Raw genomic sequence first — 20,984 nt, forward strand, 5'->3', positions numbered from 1 at the left:
TTACATGTATATGGCATCAAATGACGATTTAGCAGCATAAAAAGTATCTTGTGCTAGCGCTGTATATAGCTAGAAGGGACAGGTAAATTAGTATGGGCCAAGGCATGGTCATCTTTTCTGTTGTCGTTCTATGGCGTACTTGGTGAAGTCAACAAGCATGCTGCTTTGCCACGAGCGCCGAAGTTATGCAGTGCAGTGCATGGTTGTCTATGTATCCAGGTTATGGTCAGCATTCGAATTCGGCCAGACGTAATCATGCATGTTCGGATTCAAGCATAATAACTGGATCAACGAAAACCTTTGATTTAGGGAACTGCAGTATCTTTATTGTGGATTCCTTTCACTTCTCTATGACGATATTCCCATCATGAAATTTATCACGGGCTATCATAGAATCGATGATGGGAGATCCGATGGACAACATGGTTTGTTTTAATCATCATAGATTTTTCTTACGCAATCATAAAGTTTTGGACGGATACTCTCCCTGTGGAATAGTGCAGACCCGTTTTAAATTTCCCGGCAGCAGTGATAGAGGTACGTCACGTCACATTCGTCGCCATTTTGTATGAGCACGAAGAAGGTTGGGTGCCAACATTTTCTACTTCCTTAAGCGCTGTTAACTGCTGGTAAGTGAATTTGATTAGTTTGATTGGGGAGGGCATAGGTTATCAAAGGGTGGAGAGCAAAGAGAGTCAGTTTCGGGTACCGCGAGCTTTTTAGCCGAGGGCGGTCTCTTCATACAGAAGAGCTTTATAAATCGCATTCTATTCCAACAGTCCGATTTTCGTCATTGCCTTTTTGTTGTACTTTTTTGTGATGGATGTGAGGGGTTTACAGGTTTATGACCATCCATTAAATATCTGATTTGTGTTTTGAACCATTGCACCACATCGTTTCGCCACTTTTGACGGTCTCTTGCACACTTTGTATCAAAAAAATAAATATACCACTTTCATTTACATGTATATTCAAAACCTATGTATGCATGCTGTACATACTTACAATTTTTCAAAACCAGGTCATGCCATCCTGTGTGTAGAAAAGCTTCTATGAGACAAGACCACTGATGAATATTCATTAGGTTGGAGGGTCGAGGCCTATCAATTAGACGAGTGCATGTTTTTAACTCTCAAGTGCATATATGGAGAGGTATTGAAAAAATATTTGTTGTGCCAAGTCCACAGATATAAAGAAATTATTTGATGAAAAAATTAATTTCGAATTTTGCTTATTGGGTAATAGGGGGCGTGTTTTGAGGTTTTTCTGCCAGTTGGCTGAAAAGAGTGGAAATATCAAAGTCTGTCTAATTTGTCGATTATCAAAAAATTTCCGTGGTCAACTACCAGTTTATTTTTCACCATTTACTGTCCGGAATAACATAATCTAAATTTCAGATTCACAACCCCACGCAGTATTTGATGCGTCGCGGTCAAACACTGACAATTTAACTGCTAAAAGGCTTTACAAATCAATTGTGGTCTTGTCTCCTATTCATCATTTCTACTCACGATCGTGTTGATAAGCTTGCGTGAACAGTCAAATCACACAAAAGCTGCTGTTAGCATTCTCTCAAACGGGTCATATCGCATTTTAAAACCCTTTTTTTATTGAAAACGTCTATTTTTAGTGTCTTGTCACGTGACTGCATTTTCAGCTCGATTTCGATGTAAATTCAAATGACGCTGCCATTATCTGTAAATGCGCATGTGCGGTGGACACATCAAAGAGAAGTCGTGGTGGCCAGCTGGCAGTATCGATGTAGTGTGCGTGTGTGTGTGTGGGGGGGGGGGGGGGGGGGAGGGGGTCGTCAGGACGACCAAACAGAATGGATTGTTGACAATAGCATTTTCATAATGGTCGCTTACTGTGCACAATGTTTTCTACTACAGGCGATAATTTAATGGCGTCGCTTAACCCCACACTTGATGTTGTCTACGAAGGACGCAGAAAGAAACAGTTATTGAAGAGCAAGAGATTTGTAGCCTTCAAAGATGATATCAAGAGGAGTTTCGGAATCATAGGACAATTTCATTTAGTTGCCTACGAGAAAAATGGCGGAGAATATGACATCCAAGACGACGATGATGTTGCAACATTGCTGACAGGTGCCTTCAGCCTGCTGAGGATAGAAGCTTATCCAGGGGTGAGTAAAGGGTATACTGTAAACCGCCAAATTTGCGGTTTACAGGGATGATAAGTAACATTTAGTCAGTAATTGAGGACAAATAGATCTGAATTGTTTAGAAAGACATGTCGTACAACCTGGAAACGTTCTTAAGTTTCCCAATCCAGGATGCAGAAGTTAAGTAGGCGTGGTTTTGAAACAAAGTTGAAATAGTGCAGGTTGGAATCGGTGGATTGGTTGGGCCACGCGTTCTCGTGGCGTATAATTTGGATGTCCGTTGATGTTTGTGAGAAATTGACAGTGCTCTTTTCGCATAACAAATGTGGCTAATGGACATAAGTTGGGACTGCATTGGCGTGATTGTTGGACTGTCCTACATGTAATGCATGTAATTAAGTCCGGTATGTAATTAAGTTTTGAACAATTATTCATTGTTCGATCGCTTTTGCAGGGACCCTGCACCATTTGGCTTGGAAGAGAGGAGCACTCCATCACTCGGGTTCCTGCAGCCAACACCCACCTAATGCGTCTAGCAAGGGAAGTAGTTTTACCAGACTTCAAAAAGACCGAGTTTGTTGAGAATCTCCGCAAACTTTTAAATTCCATCAAGTTGGCGAAGTACCGGCTATATGTTACTAATACCGGACTTTCGACTGATCTAAGCAACATGGTAAGTGATGACTTGAAACCAGCATTAGGCCGTTGTAGAGAAACATTCCGAACTGTGGTTGAAAAGAACAGAATCGTATTGGATAAGATTACTGTAGTGATCACCCACCTGCGTGATGGGCTTGAAGAGTTTGTGGAACCCCATCTGAGGGAGATCGCCACCCATGCTGCTATGATGGAAGAGGAGTCTGGAGAAAGGGTGAAAGAACTGGAAAATGTGGAGGGAAAGGTGCGTGAGATACTGAGAAGGGTCCAGGAAGTAATCGGTGATGGCGAGGAGATTGTCCGCTATCTCGAAGAGACCGTATGCGCCATCAGGAAGGTGCAGTCTGTCATGTCTGACATGAAAAGCTTCTGGTCAAATGTCAAGGCAGCCATCGGCAGTCTCAGCAGCAGCACGTTTTTGGCTGATATAAAGGAATCGGTAGGACCTGCAGAAGGACAAACTGATGAGGAAACCCACAAGAGGTCTGCTCGCCACATGTGGAGAACGAAGGCCTTTAAGCTCACTGGGATAGCCTTCATTTCGAAGTAGGTACATGTTATAGCATTGGCGCGGTACGTGTTAGCATAAGCGCGAACATTGGCCTCTATAACCAGGAATCGATCCCGGGAAGCGATTTGCAGAATTGGGTAGCATGCAGTGGTCGTTTTGACTAACATTGCGACGAAAGTGCTCGTTATTCTAGTATAAGCTACCTTCGTAGATGCATACCACTTGTAACATCACATGTAATAGCATCGTGAAATCTGCTAATACCCTGTCCGGGTGTTCATTTAAGAGTCTTTTCAGCGTCGTATTTATGAGCCAACTGTTGAGAATCGTACACGAAATTGGTAATTAAGTGATTCCTGTTGAGATTCTTATAAGAGTATCTCGCTTGGATTTCCGTTAAAATTATTTTAAGATAACAGGTTTTATGCCTGTTAAGATTCTTAACTGACTGTTATTCCTTTATGATTCCTGTGCCTGCGATTTTTGCTTGGATTTTCATTGAGATTCTAGTTTGGTTTCCCGTTATGATTTTTCTGCAATTTTTTTCAGGCATGCAGCGATCCGCGACATATGCTTTGACTGCCAAGAACCCATGAGAACATTTCAAGGATACCTGGCGGAGTTTCTGGAAGAGTTTATTTCAGATAGGGGAGTCGCTCAGCAGAAATACCAAGATACGATAAGGGAAGTGGAAAATCCGGCGAGGGAGGAACATGTCGACATAGAGCAAGAACCGGGTGATGATATAGATGATGAAACAATTGCTGAAGTTCGGGAGGTATTGGGCCTGCCTTATGACAACACGGTGATGCGAATGACCCGAGCCAGGCATGAAAGCGGTTATGCTGACCTCCGCTTCTCAAGCGAAGCAGAGCCTGAAGAAAATAAGAATGCACTCGACGAAAGTTTTGCCTCTTGGACACTACAATAAATCGAGTAATTCTATGCGTTATTGACACTCAATTCACTCCATTTGATATTCGATTTTTACACTGGCAGGTGTTTCTCCATCCAATGGGGTACTTTTGTCTCACTTGTTGAATTGTGGGAAGATGCGTGGTGATATGGATGTGTGTTAATCCTTATATATCCAAGTTATTTTTATGTAATCTACTTTATACGTGTGTGCGTGATACGATAATACATTGTTACACTAGATATACCTATTGTCTTTGTGTCCTTTGTTTTATATTAATCCAATCGTCCATCGATTATGCAGCATGTGTCTCTAAGGTACACCACAGAAGTGTGGTCTCGGGGAAGTCACTTATCTTCCCTTGATTGTTCAGGGAGCGGCGGGGGGTCCATTGGGACACATTCTAATGCAGTTCTGGTTCCAGCGTGACGTCCTCTCCATTTTAACGGCCCGAGATACGTTGAACCGGCAACTAGCCGATCAACACCCCGATAGACTCGGTTGCCCCCCTCCCCCCGTAGTGTAAACCTAGAGACATATTGTGGTCCTTCCTGGGACATCATGTCTAAGTCTAGGTTGCCACAATAACATTATCATCGCTAATTCACAACCAGAAGGCAGTTTGACCATTTCCACGAAGAAATACCCCTATTGAAATATACCCCTCCCCCGATTGATCTATCAGTGGCCATTGCCAACTGAAGGGGACAATACGAGGGCACAATCAGCGCGTTACGACGGAGACTCATTTTGTCGCAGCCATCCCCGTCTTAGTTCAATTGACTTAGCATAGATGGCTTCACAATCGTTTTCCCGCCGCCCTGCTTTCGGTGTGACGATTTATGTTTATCCCAATATTTCAGTGTGTCCACAATAGTCAGCTGGAGAGACCATGGCGTTTTGAGGGGAAAACATAGCAAAATGGGCCAGTTGGTCTTTCAGCTTTCCAAGACAAAGAATGAGGGGATCTTTCAGAAGCGGGAAACACTCTGAAACGTTCCACCCGTGTTGCAGGAGAATCTGTCCCAGGATGGAGAGTCCCTGTGACACCTTTGTACAAACACAAGGATCTGTATCTTTGTCGTGTTTGTTTGGCTTTGCTAGGAGCCCATCCTGGTACCATGGGGACATCTTAGAAGACTGAACGCCAAGATACACTTATAAACGCCAAGTAAGCGTCCCTTCACTAAATTGTGTTAAACTAGCCGAACTCGGCTATACTTCATGTCAGGATTAGAATCGGAGAAGTACAAATGAATGAGGGGAGATAGGCTCGTATTTTGGGGTACTTCAGGCCAACCCTGGCCTCTGTTACTCGCCCATTTCTCGCACCCGAAGTGTTAACATTCTCTGATCAGCCAAGATTCCTGTCGAACTCCCGGGGTGGGTCTAAAACACGGCATACACCATCCAGGTTATAGCTGAACGAAGAAAAAGAAAAAGGCAGCGAATTCAATGGTTACTGGTGTGACAAGTGCTGGAATGAGCCAATCAGAAGCGACTATTTAACCACGTGACTTGTCTAACATTGGCACGTCGAGATAGGTGTGTGCTGAACTTAGCGACAGCCACATCGAGATTCAAATATGAATTGACGATATAACCTGATACATTAACTGAAAATACCTCTTATGTTTTTCTGATGTAACTACAGGTGTTCTGTCCAACGTCGCGTCTTATAAAATCTAAAGGCAGATTAGTTCATAATTCATGATCAAACATCGAAATTTATTTTACCATTTTATTGCTATATTATCTTAAAGTCAATAAGCTATGTTTTCGGTTGGGGCGAAAACCTTAAGGAAGGTCCTACAGATCGGGCACAATTTCGTTTTGTGCTTGCGCTATCGATGTCCAAGACATCAGGCTATCTACGAAAGAGATGGTCTCTGACTATGCGTTGTATTCGCTTACCTCTAAATGTAGCTTAGGTTTTGATTCATAAAATATTAATTCAAATTTATAAATTGCGAAGGTAGTTTGGATCACGTGCCTACTACCATCTCTAAAGTATAGTTTAGCCTACTCAGATACTTTTAGCTTAGCTTTTGACAAAATAACTTTACAATACATCGCCAAGCTTTAAACGTATCTTAGAAAACTCTACGGAATCGTCAATCGAATACCTAAAATTTTTGAAATAGTATTTGAATAAAGTGCTGTTTTTGGCAATACGACACTCATTTGTTCATTGGTCATCTTAAAGTATTGTAGGGGTGTCGGAGCCCCTCTTGTTTCTTTTCCTATGTCTGTATACAGTTTCTGGAAAGCTGGAGAGTCACGGAAAGCTGGAGAGTCACGGAAAGCTGGAGAGTCACGGAAAGCATGGGAATTTGAAATTTTTGATTGACTAAAGGATGCCATCGCTCTTTTTGATTGTTTTTTTACTGTAGTTTTTGTCTACGTGTAAGGAATAAGGCTTCATTCCATGAATTCACAATGCACTCATCAAATTAAAGAGGATGCAATGTCAATGAGTACATACACATAACATTTAAAAGTATAATCAGTCTCGAACTCCACAACCAAGTGCGAAAGAGCAAATAGTTCACAGGGTTGTATTTGTGGCAGTTAACGCCCCCTCGGTGTCGTCGAGAAAATTTGTTTATGACCAAAAAGCGTTAATACGATCCTGGTGGTGATTTACATTTCCGAAATTTCTGTCCGTCCGGCTTTTTGCGGTTAGATTAGACTATACCGCCTTTGAAGCTCTGTACGCGACTGTTTCCTTGAATTATGTCCGCAAATATTGTTCAAGTGCCACCTTCAGATTGGCACGTCGTGCAATCTGTTTTCGCAGATGTGATGCTAATGAAGTGGCCGACGTATACACACGCGATTGTCAGCTTTGCAATTCATTCATGGCCACGTCATCTTAAACCAGACATAGTCCTGCTTACCCTTATGAGGTAAATTTATGAGCAAAATTTTAAACTTTCCTTTCTTCCCTGGCTTTACTTGAGCATGTAGTCCCGAGCCATCAGATGCTCGGCTCCGGCAACTTTCGGTACGAAATAGCGTCACTTCCTTTCCCACCTCCACCTCCGCCCACGTGGTGCTCGGGAGGATTTGCGCAGTGAGTAACGGAAACAGAGACGTTCATACACTCCATCGCCGCGCTCGAATCCGATTCGAACTTCATTTCCACCTTCGAAATCTGCGAGTGGAAACTTGATCTCAACTCCGAAGGATCTCTGATGGAAGACATAGCTGTGTCGTGTATGAATGTTGTTTTTGTTGATACGAGGTGCTCCCTGCTGTCGCCGAAGGGGGAATTGGTTACGTCGATGAAGGAACAAATTGCACCCATTGAGTCTGAATAGAGAAAGAACATATCTAAAATTCCCTATGAATAACTTAAGTCTGGCATGTGGTGGTCAGTGCTAGCCCTCGACCCCCTTATAACAAAAAGAACACAACAGAAAAAACTGTGTTTGTTTCACCCAAGGTGCAAATGCAACTTACCTGTTGCTAAAGACACTCGTTTTCAAAGCAGAAAACTTGAATTAAGAGCCCTTTCTAGCCTGTGTCCTATCACGCAATGAGAGAAAATATCGTCGCAGAGGTGGTGGCGTAGTTGGTGCGGTAACCTTGGTAACAAACGAACTGGGAAAAAAATCCGTTCCGTCACTTTCGCAGGAGGTGTTGATCTTCGTATGCTAATAACCTAGATACCTGCTGCGCGTGTATATCAGTGATTGTCGAAACAAAATGTTCGAAAGCTCATATGGACGAAATCGTGCTCCAGATGGCGGTAAATATCAAAATACTTATATCGAACTCGGTCTACGTTACCACACTTGCGCGACGCGCTGCGGGAAAATATTTGTAGGCGTCGTCTTCTTTGTCAGGATCCTTATATTCCCCCATCCTTTGTAACAGTCAATTTTGAATGCTTAGCGCTAGTCCTATTGTAAAGTGTCAGTTTGCATGCTGACATGAAATCTTATTCTAAGGTGTAGTCAATTTTGCTTGCTGACCACAAATCTTATATTAAGGTGCAGTCACTTTGCATGCTGATCGCATATCTTATTCTAAAGTGCAGTAACATTTGCATGCTGACCCCAAATTCTATTCTCAGAGATAATTTGTATGCTGACCTCAAGTTATTTGCATCCTTATCACTTATGCTATCATGAAGCAGCCAAATCTGAATGCTGATCACAAATCGTTTAAGAAAGTTGTCGATGTCATAACAGGTTGTTTTCAACTTATCGTTCTATTTTGAAACTGATGTTGAGCCGCTATATTTAGAGTTAATCCTTATATAGTGTTCCTAAAGCAGAGAAAACACACTTTAAACCACATTACGGGTTGGTTCAGCTATTCCGTTGATGCCATACTGGAACAGCTATACCTAGATTTGTGAAAACTAGACCTGAAGCCTCGCTGCGCGAGGTATTTTGAGGATGGTACACGCTATGATGTAATGATTCTCATGTGTATTTACGGGTTTGGGGTAGTTATAATAGTTCATGGTAAACAATGTTTTTTGTGTAAGGAGCGTCGTCTGCTTCGATGAGCACTTTGACATCAGCTGCTCTCTTTCCTCTGGAGAAGGCTGTGTAGAGTTGACCATGTGCAAAGACAGGGTTGGGAAGGTAGATTCCTACGCGGTCATTTTCCTGGCCTTGGCCCTTGTTGATTGTCACTGCCCATGATAGTCTAATGGGGAACTGTCGTCTGACGATAGTGAAAGGGAAGTCATCGCCTGATCTGTCATGGTGTGGAATTCTTGGTAAGAAAACTCTGAGGCCGTTATTAATGCCAGTTGACACTTGACACTCGATGGTTCTTTGCATCATCTTGATGACAGTCATCCTGGTTCCATTCCTGAGACTGCAGCTTGGTCCACCTTGTAGATTTCTGAGCAGCATGACAGGGCAGCCAACTTTGAGTTTGAGTTCATGGTCAGGTAGTCCTGAGGGTGTCAAGCTGTTGAGGTATTCGGTAGGAATGGCTTCTTTATGCTGATCTTCGTGAATGGAGTCAGCCGAGAGGTATGTAGTTGTTACTCCTGGGAACTTTGCAAGACATTGGTCATTGAGGTGATGTACATTTTTGTTCAGTGGAGTGTAGATTGTACCTGCTGTAAGGTTTTGAGCATTGCCACATCCATGGTCGAGGTCAGGGAAGATTGCATCAATGAGTTCTTGTGTTGTGTCAAGTAGATGTTTTTCTGGTATTTGTATCATGTTGTCTCCAATGCTTTCGTGTAATTCCTCTTGTCCGTCTCCGAGTCGGAGTAGGTATTCGGAGAAGTCCACTTCTTGAGCATCTGTTCTCATGTTGACCGTTAACTTGTGCTTTGTCATGATGTGATACAGGGGACTAAACTGGATGCACGCGCGAACAATCTGTGGTCTTCCGGCTTTCTTTACGACAGGAGGGGTTTGTCGGGGGTCACCACCTAATAGTACAACGATGCCTCCCCATGGATCCTGACATTGCATTATGTCCCTTAGTGTCCTTTCAACGCACTCGATGTTGTATCTGTGAACACTGAAGATTTCATCCCAAATTATCAAGCTGGTGTTCTTGATGAGGCTGGCTAGAGCTGATTGTGCTTTGATATTACAGGTGGAATCCTCCATTATAGGTATTGGTATTTTGAACCTGCTGTGTGCAGTTCTTCCTCCAATGAGGTTTTGGGCAGCAAGGCCAGTGCTGGCAACGTTGAGGACAATGAGCCCCTCAGGTCTTATTTTGGCAGCGATGAGTTTCATGGTGAAAGTTTTGCCGTATCCTCCTGGTGAATTCAGGACAAATTGTTTTGTTATGTTGTCTTCGGGTTGAGAATGGACTGCGAGTTGTATTAGGTTGAAAAGTTCTGCCTGTTTCTCATTTATGGAGGGGTAATCCTTGTGGAATATGCTTGCCTGTTCATATTTGTCGTAGATTTCGTCTTTAAGGAGCATTGCAACTTTCTCTTCCTCTGTCAAGGGATTGGGTTGGGGCATTCCGTCGATATTAGCGAGGCTTCCGCCCATCAGAGACAATTCTTCATTCAAGGACGTTAGTAACCTGTCGTGTATAGTTTGGGCGTTGACTTTATCACGCGTACAGTTACGAAGTTGCATCTCTTGATATACGATATCTTCCGACATGTCTGTGAAGAACTTGTCATACAGTGTCTTGGGTACTGTGGGACTGCAGTATTGAAGAATGACAGCAAAGGTGGCACGGATTTGTTTCCCTGTTCCGTATTGCGATACTTCCATCAAGGCAACAGTCCACTCACTGTCATCCTCAAGAAGGCCCATGGCTAAGGCTGTTTCCTTGAAGGTGTTGTATTCGTGTTCTTGGTAATTGCGAAGGTCATCATACGAAGTGGGGCCTTTGATGTGGCCGAGGAGTAACTTCAGATAGAATCGTTCACCTTGGATAGGACATACATTATTGATTCTTCCGATTGACCTTGGAACTTCTCCGGATGCCAATGGAGTGGCTCTCTTCTTCCAGGTATGGTTAGGTTGCCACGTGTAATGCTCAGGAATGTCTGCGTATAGATATTCTCTGGCATCCGGATCATTCTGGTTCAATTTGAAGAAGGCCATGAGTGTAGTGTCTTTCATGGTGTCCAATGCTTCTTCAGCCATGTCTTCTTTGAAGATGACGTTTTGCTGATCTTGCAAGTGTATGGCGAGGGACTGAACTGCTGGATACCTGTCTTGGATACTGTATTCCATGGTCCTCCAGTGGGCATCATATGCATCAATACTTCTGGCATTGATGAATTGAGCTATCTCATCTTTGTCTTGTACTTGTTGTCCTTGGATGCCGACAGTGGCAACATCTGAACCCTTGTGAACATACTTGTAGATGTACTTGATTGTGTGGAATGAGCCGACGTATTCAACGTTAATGTGAGCCACCATCTTTAGGAGTAAGTACTTATTGTGGGGAACAACCCAGCGGTTGTCGTATGTGAAGTTGTTCTTTTGAATAGTTCGGCCATTATCTGGTCTTTTGTAGATAGGATATCCGTGACCGTCAGCAGGAAGCGTTGTTTCATCATTGAAGTTCTTTGGGTATCCAAATCTACATTTGCCATCGATCATACAGGGGGCATTTGGAAAGGCGGGACCACATGGTCCATGAAGCATGAAGTTGGTGACGATTTCATACAGCTTAGGTTCGTTGTGTAGGTCCGGGATTTGGGCCTGGATGATGTTGTCGATGTCATCTACTGTGATTGTCTCTTGCAGGAGCAGAAGGATATGGGCATGCTTCATTCCTCTGAATTGTCCTTCGATAACATGGAGTCTCGCTTTGACAGTACCAAGGACACCGTGTTTGAAATCAGCAATGAGCTCGTTGAGACTGTGCTGAAAGATTCGGTTGACGATATCTGGTCTGTCGGAAGGTTGCTGCCCAGGGAAGAGATTGTTTGTGACAGCAGTCCATCGGGGGTTGGCGGTGAAAGTGATGAACAGGTCAAACTTCCGGAATTTTCTGGCTATGGCGAGGGCATCTAGATAGTGTTTGTACATGTACCGTGGACTTCCCGTGAAGGATGATGGAAGGACTGTGAGCTGTCCCAGTCTTTGCAGTTCAGTTTGCTCAGTGTTGTTTCTGGCTTGGCTGAGAGCATCAGCTAGACCTCTGTACTGTTCCACTCGGAGGCTGTCCTGGTTATACTTGATGTACTGTAAACGTTCTTTTTCTATTTTCTGCCACTGGTCACAAAGGTACTCCTGTGCAAGTCTCTTGGCTTTGTGGAGAGTATTGAAGCTGCCGTCCCTGACCTGGAGATGGAAACGGAAGAACTGAAGGGCTGTTAGCTTCTTGCCATTGGATTTTGTGAGGTTGCATTCGAAGCTGAAGCCACTTTCACCATGAGGCATTATGAGAGGGTAGGAGGTTGGGTCGTACATAGGATGTTGTTCATTAATGTGGATGGTGTCATTCTGTTTTGGATGGCAGCTGCTGTCTCGGTAAATGACGACATCTCTTGGTTCAGTGTGCTCGCCTGGTGCCAGGAAGACGATATCTGGTACATCAGGGTTGTGGTGCTTTCTAGTGGCTCCGATAGATCCTTTAGCTTTGAAAACCATCCTAAGGTCTTTGTGTGGGTTTTCTTGAAAGACTTTGGCAGCATTCTTGTAAATGTGGACATAAGGATTGACAGAGGAGAGTTCTGATTGGATGACAGTTAGAATTGTCTTATCAATGGACCCAGCACCCTTGGAAATGTTCATTCGGGTGTTAGTTTCATGTTCCTGGTCATACACGAATATTTGTGAGAACTTTGGGGTTTGTCCGGACAAAGGGAAGAGATTGGGTGTGAGATGGTACATCTGGCCACTGATTTTAAAGGTTTGGGGGCCACGGCCACGTCCGTGGTAGTCCTCAACTTTTCCTGTGAAGTTTTTTGATGACATGGAGACCAAGTTATTATACTGTCGTATGTTCTGCAGGAAATTTGGGGAATTAAACAATGTCTGAAGAGCAGGTGTTGGATTTGCGAAGGGTTTGAGTTTTATTGTTCCATAGTCACAACACTTTGAAAACACTTTCATTGGTCTGTTATCGAGGATTATGATTTTGCTAGATTCCCAGGGGAACATGAGAGCCTTGCAGTTGGCACATTGCTCAGTCATGTTGGGAATACTATCAATGAAAGATGTGGCAGTAGTTTTCTCTTCTGGCGGAGTCCAGGCCATCTTGTATTTTGGAGCGAGTTGTCTCTTTCTTGTTGATTGCTGGTACTTCTTTCGTTGGACAGCATAATCTGGTGTGAGTTTTTTTAGTTTTGCTGCAGCTAATGCTTTTGGCGTTCTGATTCTTTCTGCATCCCTCTCCTTCCTAATGGTCAACGCTTGCTGACGATGGTGTTGTAGTAACCGGAGTTCGTCAGGATCAGGCTCCAGAGTGCACATGACACCTATGGGTTGACTGTGACCCATGTATGGACGGCCACACTTGGAGCATCGCAATATCCTGTAAATGGAAGAGGGGTAAGTTGAGATGATTGCCAGAAGTTTGTCCGAAATCTCTTGGAAAAGATAGTGGTGACACACAGCATAATGGGTCCACGTCCAAAATAACTGGACGTCCTGAAATTTAAACTGGACGTTTCAACCTAATGACTGTCTTACCTTTTGGCATCTTGTTGTTGGTGTTTGATCGTTTCAGCTGTTGCCTCTGAATCGTGGTCAAGTGTGGACAGTGTGGCCTTAGGAGGAGGGCACTGTTCTGAAAATATGAAGAGGCATTGATATGCAGATGACTATTTATAGAAAATTCCGATGATTCAGCATTTGATTGAAAATTTACATGATTCAGCATATTCAGGATGCTTACCGATGTGATTAATTGCAAGTTTGTTGCGTTTGGCTGTGGTTAGTGCATCAGGAAGTCTGTTTCGTTTTCGTCTATGGGCTTCTGGCGTTCTCTGTCTTTCTGCATCCCTCTTCTTCCTGAGCTCCTTCCTAACAGCCAATGCTTGCTGACGATGGTGTTGTAGCAAGTGGAGTTGTTCAGGATCAGGCTCCAGAGTACACATAACACCTCTGGGTAGACTGTGACCCATGTATGGACGGCCGCACTTGGAGCATCGCAATATCCTGTAAATGGAAAAGGTTATAAAGAAAAGGTTATAAAGATTAGTGAAGATAAAAGTTTGAGAGTGCGCACCCGGACCTTCGGACTTGGATAACTTTCTAAATCGAATGACCTTTACTAAATTACCTTTTGGGATGTTCCTGGGGTTGGTGTTTGATCATTTCAGCTGGAGCCTCTGCGACTGTGGTGGACAGTGTGGCCTTAGTAGTAGTAGTAGTAATAGGCGGCGGCGGCGGCGACGGGCTAAGGGACTGTTCTGAAAATGAGGCAATAGATATGCATTTATATGATCTGAAAATGACACTACTGATATGCACGTCGGAAAAAATTGGAACGTCCATTAAAATGGGGACCATCTACAAATTTAGGAACCATCTACAAACTTTAGAGACCATCTACAAATTTAGGGACCGTCTACAAATTTAGGGACCGTCTACAAATTTAGAGATCGTCTACAAATTTAGGGACCGTCTACAAATTTAGGGACCGTCTACAAATTTAGGGACCGTCTACAAATTTAGGGACCGTCTACAAATTTAGGGACAGTCTACAAATTTAGGGACCGTCTTCAAATTTAGGGACCGTCTACAAATTTAGGGACCGTCTACAAATTTAGGGACCGTCTACAAATTTAGGGACCGTCTACAAATTTAGGGACCGTCTACAAATTTGGGGACCGTCTACAAATTTAGGGACCGTCTACAAATTTAGGGACCGTCTTCAAATTTAGGGACCGTCTACAAATTTAGGGACCGTCTACAAATTTAGGGACCGTCTACAAATTTAAGGGACCATCTACAATTTAGAGACCATCTGCAAATTTAGGGACCATCTACAAATTGGAACATCCATTAAAATATAGACTATCCGCAAATTTAGGGACATATCAATAAAGACACAAAAATTGGCACGTCCATTAGGCCTCTATTGGAATGTCTATTAAAATAGGGATTCATCTAGAAATTTAGGAACAGACCAATCTTTGTGACGCCTATTTACATAGGAACCCATCCCATAATAATAGCGAGGGACCCATCCTGAAATGACGTACCGATTCGACATCGAGAAAATGACACTTTCCCCAAGTTTAGTGCATAGGAACGTTCCAAAAAATAACATACTCCCCAACTGCATAGGAACGTTCCAAAAATATAACACATCCCCTACTGTCTGAGTGCTGAGCCATCCATTGGATAGAAATTCACATTTACATGAGCAGAGCATCTTATTCTTACCTTTGTTGTTATTCATGTGTGTGTCTAGTACTGTCAGGTCCATAGTCTTGCATAAATGTCCATTGTCTTCAGAAAATCATCATCAGGAAATTCAGAAATCAATTAAAATAGGTGCTACATTGTGCAAGTACCATAGCAGTTTGGGTTTAGTTCCAAATGGAGGAGGATGTTTAGAGTTTTTAGTTTTTAGTTCCTCTTAATGTAAGCAGATGGCAGCAGTATTTGGGTGAGCATTTGGTGAGGTATGGAGGAGGATGTTTAGAGTTTTTAGTTTTTAGTTCCTCTTAATGTAAGCAGATGGCAGCAGTATTTGGGTGAGCATTTGGTGAGGTATGGAGGAGGATGTTTGAGTTTTTAGTTTTTAGTTCCTCTTAATGTAAGCAGATGGCAGCAGTATGGGTGAGCATTTGGTGAGGTATCATGTCTACTTTATAGAATGGGGGGATTAGGCTACAATACGAGCAGAGAGAATGAGACGACATCACGTTAATTGACAGCGCAGAATATTCAGGTCCTGAAGTTGATAGTATTTATTGTACGACTTGCATCAATTCGATCGCAGGTGAAAAGTGACAGTCGACTAGTTTAAAGCGAAACATGCCCTTTTAAAAAAGTGAGAAGTTCTCTGCATTGAGCAAATGAAAAAAACAAAGGAGCCGTCATGACGACTTCGGTACTAAGACAATACGTAAGTGATTCAGGTCGTCACGAGACGTCAACACCACTCGCTGTGGAAATCTACAGTTTCATTCAAGGATACGTCATCCCTGTGATTCTTCTTATTGGTATCATGGGAAACACTCTCTCCCTGTTAGTCTTCATCAGGACCAGGAAACGCGCCGATGCAGCAGTCCAGTACCTCAGCACCATCGCAATCTCCGACACAGGGTTTATCATTTTCCTTGGATTGACGTACTGGATGACATATGGCCTTTCCTACGTGACTGGTGGTGCCCATTCATATAAGCTGGTCACTCACTCGAATGCATCGTGTAAAATCATGGGGTTTCTAAGACACGTGTGGGAAATTGTTTCAGCGTGGGCTATAGTTGCTTTCACTTTAGAACGAGTTTACATCGTGTGGTTCCCTTTAAAACGGGCAGACATAACTACAAGAAAACGAACGGTTATAATAATGACAATTTGGTCATTGTCTGCCTGTCTGAGTATCCATCGATTGGTTCTAAATCAAGTGTTCAGAGAATCCTCTTCGGCGTCTTGCTCGTACAATACTCCACTGACAGTCACGTTTTCGATCCTTATGTACGACATTACCGTTTATAACTATCTTCCGTGCTTCCTCATATTTGTTGCGAATATTCTGATCCTCTGTGGGATACGACGGGCAACTGTATCGATGGATTCTAAAATTGTGAATTCGAGAAAACAAACAAATGATAGTCGTTTGATTGTGTCTCTGCTGTTTATCTCAACTCTGTATGTCGTGTTCATGACACCAGTGTCCGTGTCGGTCAAGCACTATCTCCGCTATTTAAAATCTACAGAAATCGTAGACCCGGAATATCTTAAACTTCTGTTCTACGTCTTAACGTATCTTGATCAGTTCAATTTGCTGAATTATTGCTTCAATTTCGTCATATACGGGTGTACCTTACCATTTTACCGGAAAGAAGTGTATAAAATGATGTCACTGCGCATGTGCACAGCTGTTGATAAAGTAAGAGGAGCAGCTACAAGGTCAACAACAGTGGGGTCATTCGAAATTAGACGTAGGGACAAATTCCAACAATTTAACGACCAAGGTGACTCAACTTTGATGAATCAGTCAAAGTGACAGCGGATAAAATGTGTGAAACCATGTATTTTCTCACCTATCTCCACCCCGTCCCCTACACACACACGGGAACGCACGCTTTTGCAAACGGGCCTCCAATTTGTTACCCGTTCCAGCAAAACCAGTCGCATGTCCCTCTGAGCTTGGCAGGTTGAGACGGACTGTTTGTTCATTTCACTATTGTCTGCCTTCTGTGAAGTCTGACGACATCAATTTCTTCTATTATCTCCAGGTGTCATCCTAGGCTCATCTTATTAGCGACATGCGACTGGTTTTGCTAGAACGGGTCACATTTACCCTTCGTTGGTTACGTAAGAGTAAATGCCAGTCGATTTACGCTTCTCGGGGGCACAAGGTGTTAAGTAAGACTGGGAAGACCAAGACTATGCTGGTTGGTTTGCACGTGACACTAGTGAGATTCGGGCGAGTAGGAACTACGTAACTGTATGCATTACTTGGGCGCAACACCAATTTCTTTCACCTTTTCTATCCTGTTGATTTCAGAGGTGTTTTCCCCAATCTCTACACTACCAATTTTTTGCAAGAATGTCATGACGGGAAAGGTGCATTGACTGCGCTGCAGTCTTTTTAAGCTGACCACCGCTGTGTAATGCTCCAAATATTAATGTAATTCATTGCTCCATTCGACTTCGTGTGAAAGAAGTACAAAACATCAGTCAATTTTAGAACAGATGGAAAAAAGTGTCTCCCTGTAGTCGTATATAGTTTTGATAAATATAGCAGGCGGTAATACTACACACCATAACAAGTTGGTTCTATTTATTGGTTCTATGTATATGTTGGCAGAGGATGTCTAACTGAATGTCTAATGCTGGCAAGAGTGAAGGTTAACAGATTGAGGGAAAAAGCGCAGAACAAAAGATCTTCCATGTTGCGAGGCAGGATAGTCTTATTGAGAAGGCACCATTTTCAGTCCCTGTTTTTCAACACAGTTATCTATGATTTTTACTTAAATACGATTTCACTTAAGATATGCCCGATGGAGATTGAAATATTCAGTAGGTATGCTTAGTACTTGGGCAAATCAAATCACTTTCACATAATGTCGAACCTTGGTTCTCCCATAACTATGGATATGGTATTCGGGACTAATAAGAGCACTAAATTTTACGCAGGAGTGCATCTAAATGTGTCTGTCATCAAAACATGTTGTGACTTCTGTTGTTGATACTCTGTTTCTCAATATTATAAAGCTACAGGCTTGTATCGTTTCTATGTAACTGGTACCAAAGCAAGGAAGGAACAAGTCAACATGGTGTACAGCAATGGCACGTCCATAGCATTCACTGTGTCTGCACCTTTTCAGGGGACACTTTCTGAGACTCACGTCCCATCTTCAGCTTTGGTGTTGGAGATCTATAATCTTATTCTAGGGTACGTTATACCAAGCATTTTGCTTATTGGGATAATGGGCAACAGCCTCTCTCTTGTTATCTTCATCAGGACGAGGAAACGCGCCGATGCAGCAGTCCAGTACCTCAGCACCCTTGCAATCTCTGACACGGGGTTTATTGTGACCCTTGGAGTGGCGTTTTGGATGGCAGATGGGCTGGCTTACGTCACTAACGGTGCCGTATCGTATAACTTATTAACATATTCAAATGCAACATGCAAGCTGATTGGCTTTGCAAGACACGTGTTAGAAACTGCATCTGCATGGGCTATTGTTGCTTTCACCCTTGAAAGGGTTTACATCGTGTGGTTCCCTTTGAGGCGGGCAGACATAACTGCAAGAAAGCGAACATTTATGATAATCGCAATTTGGGTCATGTCTATTTGTCTGAGTGTCCATCGTTTGTTTCTAAATCACGTCTTCAAGGAGTCAGCCTTGACAACATGCTACTACAACACGCCTTTCAGCATCACGTTTTGGATCGGTGTTTTCGACGTGACCGTACATAATTATATGCCATGCTGCTTCATTGTCATTGCCAATATTCTCATTCTCTTTGGAATTCGACGAGCGAAGATGTCTTTAGGTTTGAAATCTTCGAGAAAGGAAAATATTAATGGTCGTTTGGTTGTGTCATTGCTGTTAGTCTCAACCCTTTACGTCATATTCATGACTCCCGTCAGCGTGTCTGGCACGAACTATCTCTACTACCTTAAAACAGCAAATGTTGTTGATCCAAAATATCGTGAAACCCTTTACTTCATCCTCATTTTCCTTGATCAGTACAGTTTGTTGAATTATTGCACTAATTTCATCGTTTATGGTTGCACATTACCTTTTTACCGGAAGGAAGTGTACGATTTGCTCTCACTGCGCATGCATTCGCAGTCGCCCGGTTTCTTAGGGAGTCCCGATGCGTGAGAGACCCCTTCTCGTAAGGACAGTAATGCAGTTGTGCAGTAGAGAAGAAAGTTCACCCCCATTAAAAACATTTTAAGCAATAACATCATGCTGCAGACTGTAAATCTTGGATGAATGAACCTCGTGATTTTAATGCTAACTACAATGCCTGTTCCTCCAGAGGTGGCTCAAAATAACTTAGGGCTGCAATCATGGTAGTGGATGTCAAAGAAACATTTTGTTTTCTCGATTTATCAGGATCTATTTTAGAACAAATCATTCAACTTTGAGCAAAAATAGCATATATACCATAAATAGAGACCGTCGTATAGCGTGCTGCAGAAGGCAATGTCAAGGTGTATTCGATATACAAAGCATCGGTCATGTAGGTCTTGAAGTTTCGCTGAAGAGCGAAGGATTTTTGTCAAAATTATCAGTCATTTTCAGTACATCTGCCTCTTGACTTACTTAATGAGGAGTCCGTGTTCATTCTGATTGCGAGACATATGTGCGAGGCTGGCACATGTTCAAATCACGTCCAATTCTCCTGCTGATGGTAACTAAACCTCAATGGCTACGAGTTGATTCTGCAACCTGGCTTAGATTTCTCGAATTTCGGAAAGGCCTCCGCAGATTTGATGATGGAATCAACGAGAATGTTATAAATTGCTTAACATTCGAATCACACTATGGATAAAGGTGCAAGAATATCTTAAATGTCTGAACATATCAAGCCCGCGACTAATGTCCTGCGGAAAAACATGTAGTATTTAGTATTTAACGCGGCTTTAATTGCGAACATCAGCAGAAATGATGACGACAATTGGCCTATTTAACCTTGGCACGGAAGTTGGAAGTAGTTCTGTCTCGTCGTTCTATCTCGTCGGGGCCATCTACAATTCTATTGTGGGCTACATCATCCCTGTGATTCTTCTTATTGGTATCATGGGGAATACCCTCTCCCTTGTAATCTTCATCAGGACCAGGAAACGCGCCGATGCAGCAGTCCAGTACCTCAGCACCCTTGCAGTCTCCGACACAGGGTTTATCATTACACTTGGAGCTGCATATTGGTTGAAAGACGGTCTTGCGTACGTCACAGATGGCGCCATTTCCTTCGATTTGTTAACATACTCAACTGCAATATGCAAACTGATAGGCTTCGCACGGCACGCGTTGGAATTTGCGTCCGCATGGGTCATTGTTGCTTTCACCATGGAAAGGGTTTACATCGTGTGGTACCCTTTAAGGCGGGCAGACATAACAACAAGAAAGCGAACTTTTATAATAATCGCAATTTGGGTCATGTCTGCCTGTCTGAGTATCCATCGATTGGTTCTAAATCACATTGAGACAAATCGCTCGGCATCCAGCTGCTATTACAACACACCAACGGCTGTGACTTTTATAATCCTTATTTTTGACATAATTGTTTTTAGCTATCTTCCTTGTTTATTCATACTCATTGCCAACATTCTTATTCTCTTTGGGATTCGAAAAGCGAAGGCAAAGATGATGTCACAAGTCCTAACCTCGAAAAACGAACACCAGGATGGGCGTTTGGTTATATCTTTGTTGTTAGTCTCGACGCTTTACATAGTGTTTATGACGCCCGTCAACGTGTGCGCTACGCACTACTTTTACTACCTTAAGTCAACAAGAATTTTAGATGCAAGCTATCGTGAAATGCTCTTCTACATTCTAACCTTTCTTGATCAGTACAGTTTGCTTAATTATTGTTCCAATTTTATTATTTACGGCTGCACTTTACCATTCTACCGGAAGGAAGTATATAGTATTTTGTCACTTGGCATGCGTGCTGTTGGTTATCATGGTAGCGATGTGTCGATGCCACGGGGTACCC

The 20,984-nt window shown here is 42.9% G+C and overlaps 2 protein-coding genes across 2 annotated transcripts; one reads left to right on the top strand and one right to left on the bottom strand.

Moving 5' to 3' along the window:
• The first annotated feature begins 559 nt into the window (after positions 1-559).
• On the top strand, positions 560-4,455 carry LOC135499667 (uncharacterized). Its single transcript, XM_064790570.1, has 4 exons — positions 560-629; positions 1,893-2,146; positions 2,580-3,328; positions 3,843-4,455. The coding sequence occupies exons 2-4, from the start codon at positions 1,904-1,906 to the stop codon at positions 4,222-4,224; spliced, it is 1,374 nt and encodes a 457-aa protein (XP_064646640.1). The 5' UTR covers positions 560-629; positions 1,893-1,903; the 3' UTR covers positions 4,225-4,455.
• Positions 4,456-8,672: 4,217 nt separating this feature from the next.
• Positions 8,673-15,161, bottom strand: LOC135499452 (uncharacterized). Its single transcript, XM_064790196.1, has 5 exons — positions 15,012-15,161; positions 13,903-14,032; positions 13,516-13,778; positions 13,311-13,407; positions 8,673-13,152 (listed from the first exon to the last, which is right to left on the bottom strand). The coding sequence occupies exons 1-5, from the start codon at positions 15,052-15,054 to the stop codon at positions 8,673-8,675; spliced, it is 5,013 nt and encodes a 1,670-aa protein (XP_064646266.1). The 5' UTR covers positions 15,055-15,161.
• Positions 15,162-20,984: the final 5,823 nt, after the last annotated feature.

This window comes from Lineus longissimus, chromosome 15, assembly GCF_910592395.1.
Source record: "Lineus longissimus chromosome 15, tnLinLong1.2, whole genome shotgun sequence".
Lineage (NCBI taxonomy): Eukaryota > Metazoa > Nemertea > Pilidiophora > Heteronemertea > Lineidae > Lineus > Lineus longissimus.

Excerpts from the sequence above, each read along its gene's own strand:
- LOC135499667 (XM_064790570.1), top strand. The coding sequence starts at position 1,904 with ATGGCGTCGCTTAACCCCACACTTGATGTTGTCTACGAAGGACGCAGA. Across the intron at positions 2,147-2,579 it reads GGATAGAAGCTTATCCAGGG|GGACCCTGCACCATTTGGCT; the intron begins GTGAGTAAAGGG and ends TCGCTTTTGCAG. Across the intron at positions 3,329-3,842 it reads GGGATAGCCTTCATTTCGAA|GCATGCAGCGATCCGCGACA; the intron begins GTAGGTACATGT and ends AATTTTTTTCAG.
- LOC135499452 (XM_064790196.1), bottom strand. The coding sequence starts at position 15,054 with ATGGACCTGACAGTACTAGACACACACATGAATAACAACAAAG. Across the intron at positions 14,033-15,011 it reads ACACATGAATAACAACAAAG|AACAGTCCCTTAGCCCGTCG; the intron begins GTAAGAATAAGA and ends CCTCATTTTCAG. Across the intron at positions 13,153-13,310 it reads CAACAACAAGATGCCAAAAG|GATATTGCGATGCTCCAAGT; the intron begins GTAAGACAGTCA and ends TTCCATTTACAG.